The 8,210-nt window shown below is 35.3% G+C and overlaps 2 protein-coding genes across 2 annotated transcripts in view; one reads left to right on the top strand and one right to left on the bottom strand.

The window, feature by feature from the left end:
* LOC107743688 (amyloid protein-binding protein 2-like) overlaps nt 1-2,709 on the bottom strand; it is a 6,084-nt gene extending 3,375 nt beyond the window's left edge. The window contains exons 1-2 of the mRNA XM_016557062.1: nt 2,359-2,709; nt 463-551 (exon numbers count right to left, since the gene is read on the bottom strand). Coding sequence (XP_016412548.1) covers nt 463-551; nt 2,359-2,496 — 227 coding nt within the window. The 5' untranslated portion in view covers nt 2,497-2,709. The remainder of the gene's footprint in view (nt 1-462; nt 552-2,358) is intronic.
* A 4,176-nt stretch (nt 2,710-6,885) lies between these two features.
* Nucleotides 6,886-8,210, top strand: part of LOC107743726 (unconventional myosin-XVIIIa-like) — a 106,500-nt gene continuing 105,175 nt past the window's right edge. Inside the window, exon 1 of the mRNA XM_016557117.1 lies at nt 6,886-6,973. The gene's annotated coding sequence lies outside the window, so the exon portion shown is untranslated. The remainder of the gene's footprint in view (nt 6,974-8,210) is intronic.

The following is an 8,210-nucleotide window of genomic DNA, read 5'->3' as shown; positions in this document are numbered from 1 at the left end:
GACATTATGCAAATGTGTTACTTTGTGACGTAGCGCCGTAACAGAATAAGATTCGAATTCCTGATGACTCGTTTAGGCGATTGCGAGCCGACTCTTTTTTTTTGATAGACAATAACTTTATTTATTGTCGGCTTCACAACTTTGCAGATAGGTTATGTTCACATACAGCTACATGACACACTGCATGAAAGGTAATATTCGAAAAGGCATAATAGGGGCACTTTAACATTTTAAAAAATGAGTACAAACATGATCAAATTAGTTTCTATCACCACATAAATTACTCTACAACCAAGTCTTGTGAAGATGCCAATAAAGGCCTGCACCATACATCATGTGAGATTTGAATCATCTGCCCAAAATACACACACACTCAATCTCATTCAGCGTGGCCATAAACACATCATTAAGATATGGATTTGAGCTATATTACCTTGATAGAGTAAGAGTGGACTCAAATACCTTTTGTCAGAGGCCCTGAGGACTTTAGCGAAGACCTCCAGCTCACAGAACTCCCCTCCCAGCTGACAGAGGCGGCCTTGCTGGTAAAGCTGGAACACATGAAGAAATGTGAGACTGCTGCTGACCCTATTGTACATGTGACACAAAGACAACTCAAGCTTTCCCTTGGGGGTGCCAAGAGCCAGAAAACCAGGAAAAGTAGCCATTATGAAAACAGAATGTACAATCAGGAAGAGTTTGTGCAAGACCAATAATACGTGTGCCAAAAACCTTTTGTTTGTGATCTGGCACATCTGGTATCCGACACCAAATAGCCTGACTGTACAAAGCTGTGAAAAACCGAATGCAAAGATTAAATGGTTAAATTATCTTCCCAATAGTGTAATTTAACCCTTACTGTTATATTTGAGGCTAAAATCTATGATCATCCTAAGTTAGCCTTTTTGACTCCAAGGCCCCAAACTGTCCACAACAATATTCAAAAGCCCCATAACTTTACCAGTATTTCTTGATTTACTGAAAAAGGATTAAGAATAAGATTTTTTTTTTTATATATATATATTTGTGTACTTACAATTTCTATCCGAGAAAATATTTTAGAACTTGGCATAACTAGAAAAAGTATAATATAAAGTATAAAAATGGAGTAATAAGTTTTATTAATGTACATTATTTTCCCACATCTAGAAATAATACTTCAGTTAAACTTAATTTGTTAAGTCATTTCAACTACACTGACGATAAATGCAGCCCTCTCTTTGGTAATACAGAAAATTTACAAAATTTTAATCATTCCTCAATCATTAGTCATTTGTGGACAACAAACTGTGATAGCCTTTGTATAAAAATAAAAAAAACAGAAAAAGTGGGATTGGTCTAATCACATATTTCCAAACCTCAATATCCAAAAAGGCAAATCAAATAAAAAGAGTTAAACAGGTTGCACTAAGTGGCTTCAAAACACATGAAAAATGCATTATTTTATACAGTTTTTAACATATTTCACATAAAGATTAATGAGATAAAATAAGTAATTTGGGGGTTTCATACATAAATATATGCAGTAGCACTTAACAATAAGGTCCCATTAGTAAAACCAGTAGCTAACATTAACTAACAATAATATTTATTATTCTTTGGTAATTTTAGTTAATAAAAAATAATCAACTGTTCATTTTTAGTTAATGTTAGCTCACGGTGCATTAAATAATAATAAGTGATCCAACTAGATTTTAAATAATATATTAATAGGCTAGATGTTGAAATGATCATTAAATACAATTAATATATGTTTCAGAAGTATTTTAAATTTTTAGTTCATGTTAACAAAAGAGACCTTATTAAGTGTTACCATGCCTATATTATTCTGTCTAATAAGTGTCTATTATTATACTGTACAGTGTTTATTAATACTTTTCACAGTGGTTGGTGACAAACCATTCAAACCACATATTCAGATGCCAGTTGTCTTATCTCACGAAGTCGTTAGAAACACGGTTATGGTTTAAATACTCACATAACATTATAATAAACATATTACACTGGGCTCGTACCCATAAACAGGGTAAAAAGTGAGATGTCACTGTGTTATATAGTTAACTAGTCTTGACCCAGAGAGCTGTATCTCATACAGCAGTAAGTTAGATAAGGTACATGCTAAGATAACTGGAACATAGTGTCCACTTCAACCAGCCTTCACTTAAACTGCCACACAGAAACGAGTGGACTCTCAAAACAGAAAACCTGAACGGTTAAATCGTCTGGTAGCTCGAGTCTCTCCTAACCAGCGCTCCACTGAGAGGTCGCATCAGTTTTTGTTAGCCGAGCTGCTAGTAAAAAGTGTCAGATGCTTTTGGACGTTTGTTCCGCACTGAACCCATTCGCTTTCCTTCTTACCTTGTAGTACACATCAAACTGTATATTTTCAGGCAGCGAGCGGATGTCCCGTCGCGATCGGCCGTAGTTGTCGACCACGGCTGAGATAGCGGTGTTGTACAGGGTCTCAGGGATCCATTCCAGCTCCACCGCGGCCATATTGTTTTCTTTCACTAAATCCAACCACAGCCCCCCTCTTCCACTCCTACTTTCACCTCCTTCGCTACCTGATCGAGGTAAAACTCTTTACTCTGATGCTCCTCATACACCCCCGCAGCTGGAAGCGCTTTTAGAGATCGAAACGGACTGTTATGATAGAGAACACAACCCTAAGGTTATGCTCTCATGTTTAAAGCTCATCCCGATCGAGATGCCCCGCCCACTATATGACACTTTGGGCGACGACGTAGAGCTAGAGCTCAGCTCGCACTCAGTGAACGCGCATTTGAGCTAAAGAGTTGAAGTTACTTGAAAATTGAACGGGTATGTCTTTTTTTTCTTTAAGAATTATTATTGATTTTTATTTTTATTTTTTTCTATGTAATGTAAACCCATTCCTTTAATTGTGTTATCTTTTTGGATGTCTTGTTAAAGTTGTAAATGTTGCATGTTATGTCTTTAATGTCTAATAAAAAAAAAAAAAGTGAACGCGCATTTGACTGTAGTTCAGTGTTGCCAAGTCCGCGCTTGTACCACGGAATAGAGCTACTTTAACACTGTTGCCGCGGGTTGATGTGACCCCAATAACGTGATATTTATCCGCTGGAATGCGAATTTACCAGGATAACCCCGCCAAAAAACGTGTATTTTACCCCCGGAACGCGATTTTTTTACCGGGTGACCCCCTCGAAAGGGATTGGGCTAGTTTTGAGTAGCAATTGTAAGAGTTTTGTTGTGAAAACCTGGCAACCCCGTTATAGTTCAAAATAACGGCCGTTGCAGTGTTGCCAAGTCCTCGGTTTCCACGCGGAACTGGGTTACTGTAGCCGCGGGTTAAGCGACCCCAATAACGTCATATTTATCCCCTGCAATGCGAATTTTACCAGGGGTAAGTTTTGACTAGCAATTGGGTGAGTTTTGTTGTGAAAACTGGCAACCCTGGACCGCTGGGAGGACGACGGAAATCTCTCTTTAATCAAATTTTGTGCCACAATTTAGCATCGATAGTTATGTGGCAGTTAGTCTACGTCTATTGGCCATCTTTATATAGGCCTACATATAAAATATATTTCTTTTATGGGAAAATGGATTAAAATTATTGATACATCCTGCACTACATTGGTCAAAACATCAAAAAAAGGTCAAATTAAAATGCATAAATCATTTTAAAACATTCAGCAATCAAAATGACACACTTATTTATAGTGATGGGAGAAACGAAGCTTTTCGAAGCATTGAATCAATTGAACCACTTGCTTCGAAAAATGATTCGATGTTTCGAAGCACTTGAAACAGCACATGCTGGCGACACCTGCTGGTGAAAATGTTGTAAAAGCATCAAGAACTCGGACCAAACTTACAAAACAAATGGAAATGTTTTTTTTAGAAATACCATTTTTGAAAATAAATAATAAACGCTTAAATAAAACACATACTGATAAAAAATGTATAGCCTGAATGCACTGTAAGTCGCTTTGGATAAAAGCGTCTGCTAAATGCATACATTTAATTTAATGAAAGTACTGAATGTTTTTACACATTTTTTTTTTTTACTATATAGCCATCTGTGTACGGTGGCCGAGAGAGCTCAACGCGCTGCAACTTAAAAAAACACATGCAAATTGAAAAAACACCAGCAAATTAAGAAAACATCTTCATCAGTTTGACAACACACACGCTGCAAATCCTCACAACACATGCAAATGAAGAAACGCGCTGCAAATCCTCACAACACAACCAAATAAGGAAAAATAAGGAATCAGTAGCAGAAACTCAAAAAAAAAAAGAAAAAAAGCCACTGCACAAAACAAATCCCAGCCGGGTCCGTCACTTTTTTGGGTCCCCTTGAAACATTTCCGTTGTGGTCCGTGCTATTTGCAGCGCGTTTCTTCATTTGCATGTGTTGTGAGGATTTGCAGCGCGTGTGTTGTCAAACTGATGAAGATGTTTTCTTAATTTGCTGGTGTTTTTTCAGTTTGCATGTGTTTTCTTAAGTTGCAGCGCGTTGAGCTCTCTCGGCCACCGTACATCTGTGTTTAAGGGAAGTTATCTTTTTTTTAACCCTCAACATCTGGCCCTCAATTCTTTATTTTTTATAGTACAATTTCGTGTGTTTTCATCTCACATGATTAACTGGGCAACCAGAAGTGGTTCATGGGTTCACTTTGAGATCAACACCCCCTAGTGGTGAACCATCGAAGTTTCGAAACGTTTCGAAACAGTGTGACGTAACGATGCTTCGTTTGCTAAAATCACGTGACCTGGCCGGTTCGATACGCGCTCCGAAACACTGATTCGAAACAAAAGATTCACAAATGTTTCGAAACTTCGTGAAGCAGTGTTTCGAACGCGCCCATCCATCACTACTTATTTAAAATAATAAAATATTGTACTCGTTTACCTGCTCGTCATGTGACCAATAACCGATATCAGAAAACAGTGAACATTGATTGAATGTGTAGTCAAATCCTTGAAATATTTACTTAAAATCTCAGGGGATCTTAGGCTACTTCAAGAAAATATTTTAGGTAAAAATATTAAAATAGTTTTCTAATAAATTGTAGGCTCTCTTGTTTAATATGTTTTCGCGGTTGTTTTAAGTAGCCTATACGTCATTCTGCAGTTTAGAGAACACATTAACTCAATAGACAATGGCAAAATATTATTATTTTGCATTGATAAAAATATATTTCAGAATACAACAGAGATGCAAAGAGATGTTCCTTCCCTTGTGAGAGACTTGAAGTTTGCTCATGGGCATCACCTTGGCTAGTAAAATCCATTTTGCAGCAGCATAAGAAAATTCTTTAAAATCTCAGTTCTTGTTGTAGGCTATGTAACACCTTTGTAGGTGAGAAATTAGCATTTTAGCCTAGTGAAATTAAATGAATGGATGCCATTAGTCTGAATGTTATTTCTCTGACTAGATCTCAACCGGTCTCCCTCATATAGGCTAATGTGGGTTAAGTATTCCTTTGTGCCGCTTGATAGTATCATGCATCCTATCTTATATCTCATTAGTATAATTGTAACCATTATTTCTCATTATTTTGAATGAAGTACTTGAAAATAATTGTTTACATTTTACAATATGACAAGTTAAAATGGTTAATCAGTTAAGCAAAAATCACAAATTATCCCATCCACCTGAATAATTGTGTTAGACCATAGTGCACTATGAATAAAATATACAAAAGTACACATAATAACATAATAAGCTCAAAAGCAATTACAAGTACAAAACAAAATATAATTTGGCTGATTTGTGAGCATTTTAAACATCGATGATCACTTAAAATTGCAAACTTATTTTTCAAATGTGTCACTATAATTGTCAGGTAATTTTATAAAGAAAAACAGATCCTCACAAGTGTTGTCAAACTTGTGTACCAACACGTATACAGTGCTATATATGATGGTATTTAGAAACTAAACAAAAACAGCTGGCAAAAGGTCAAGGCATTAGACAGTGATCTAATTAAGAAGACCATGACCCCAAGATCTCGTCGCCCACAAGACCGGTACCTGTGTTATTTTAGTATTATTTATATAATATTTACATTTTTATTAACACGAATTAGCATTTTATTAAAATGAAAATTTATTTATTTATTTATTTATTTATTTTAATTACTGTGTAATTTTGTTATGTGCTTTTGCCATTTGTATTAGTTTTCTAATATTACTATTTAGTTTTCATTTATTTATTTATTTAGTTATTTGTCAGTTAGTAATTTCAGTGCTTCAAATGAAATAGATTTTATTGATATTGTAAATAAGCTTTTATTTTATTTTATTTTAATTATTGTGTAATTTTATTTTGTGCTTTTGTCTTTTTATTAGATGTTTTTGTTTTTTAAATATTTAATTATCTAATATATTTATTTATTAATATATTTATTAATATATTTTTATTTCAGTCGCAGTTTTAGTTTAGTTTTTGCTTTTTTTATTTTATTTTTTATTACCAGTTTATTACCATAAATGCTTCAGATTAAACATAATTTAATTTGTTTGCAAGGCAACAGTTCTACTTTTCATTTAGTTTAAGTTTTTCGTCTAATATTTATATTTAATTTCAGATTTATTTCAATTAACAATAGTAGCTTTAGTTAATGATAATAACCGATGACCCATACCTATCTAATCAAGACCCTTTTATACATCCTTAGATCTATTCTGAGATGATTTAACAGCTGATGACCACCAAAAGCAAAACGAGACAATGGGTTATTATTCTATTATTCTATCAATCAATTCCTATGGCATTGACTTCTGCAGCTGTAGTTCCTAACGCAGGCAGCAGGTGTCGCCGTTTCTTCTCGCTAAACAATAAGCAGCATGCGGCCAACCTACCGCCTTTATCACTATATATTTACAACAGTGCTCGCCTGCTCACGTTCAGCTGCGCCCATCTAGAGGATAGAGCGAACAGAAAAAATACCGTTCCCTGCCCAAAACTGGATATCTCACAACGGTGAGTGCAGACGACTTTTATGTATTTATACATTTTTTTTAAATTCCGTAAACGAGATAATATCCAGTTATTTCTAGGAGGTAAAATTTCATGTCAGGGATGTGAGCCTGGGATCAACAGCAGTCCGCTGCTGGATATAGAGGCGAAGAAAGGACCCTTATCAGCCACTTACTCATGCTAACTGACCTGCTAACTGTAGCCGGAGGATTGTTACATTCACTGTTCATTAGTAACCTTGCGGGTTTCAAGGTTCGATAGTTTCTCGCAAAAATCTGTATACTCTGGTGGTCTGCGTTTAACAGTTCCAGTCCGTGTCCAGCTAATTTAAAGGCTTAGAGGCTGATCTTGAGCGTTAGCGTTTGGCTTTCCTGTCGCAGATGATTGACGAGTCTCTCGCTGCTCCGGTTGACTGACTGGGCAAATTTATAAACGAAGGTTTCTTGTCCTAACGTGACTCTCGCCTGGCTTTTATCTGTCTGGCATTTAATGCGTCAATGATACATTGTAAGCAAACCGCAGGCTCCTACATTGTAACAGAATTCTTCATTATATTGTAACATAGTCGCCCTCACTTTCCTTTCATGTCAACGGTCAAGTGCAAGTCCATGTGTTTATAAACAACAGTATTGAAATGAATCATTAAATTAATTCTTACAGAAATTGACAATGGTAACAACAGTCTCCAAAATTACATAGTTAATACAACGATTGATTACTGTACTTCTGTTAAAATAAGCTTTCAGCAACCTTTCTGTCATTGTCATGACTGTATAGTTTAATATAATGTCACCACAATTATTGTTGTACCAGCTAAAACTATAGTAGAGAAATTTACATAACAGTCTAATGATGTCTACTCACAGTCTAACACAGTCTACTATCCTCAGAAAGCATAGGGTCAATAAGTGTTTTTTTTAAATGAGTAAGTTTACTCCGCAAGTATGCATTAAATTGTTTAAAAGTGATAGCAAAGACATTTATTGTACAGAAGTGTTGTATTTTAAATAAATGCTGTTGAATTTTGGAAACTGGTTACCATAGTACTTTTTTTTTTATAGGAGACTATCTTTTTTACACGTCAGGGGACAAAAATGAAGCTAATAATCTGTGCTATAAAGAGACTGATGCTGATGAAAATGAAAATGAGAATAACTAATGCACTGAACATTAGTAGCATTATTATCATAATTAATGTTGATGCCTTAATTGTTTATACAAACTAGGGTTCACTAGTATT

This window comes from Sinocyclocheilus rhinocerous, unplaced genomic scaffold (genome assembly GCF_001515625.1).
Source record: "Sinocyclocheilus rhinocerous isolate Xijiao unplaced genomic scaffold, SAMN03320098_v1.1 scaffold166, whole genome shotgun sequence".
In the NCBI taxonomy this organism is placed as follows: Eukaryota; Metazoa; Chordata; class Actinopteri; order Cypriniformes; family Cyprinidae; genus Sinocyclocheilus; species Sinocyclocheilus rhinocerous.
Note: the sequence above shows the minus strand (reverse complement) of the source record. Positions and strands in the feature narration are given on the sequence as shown.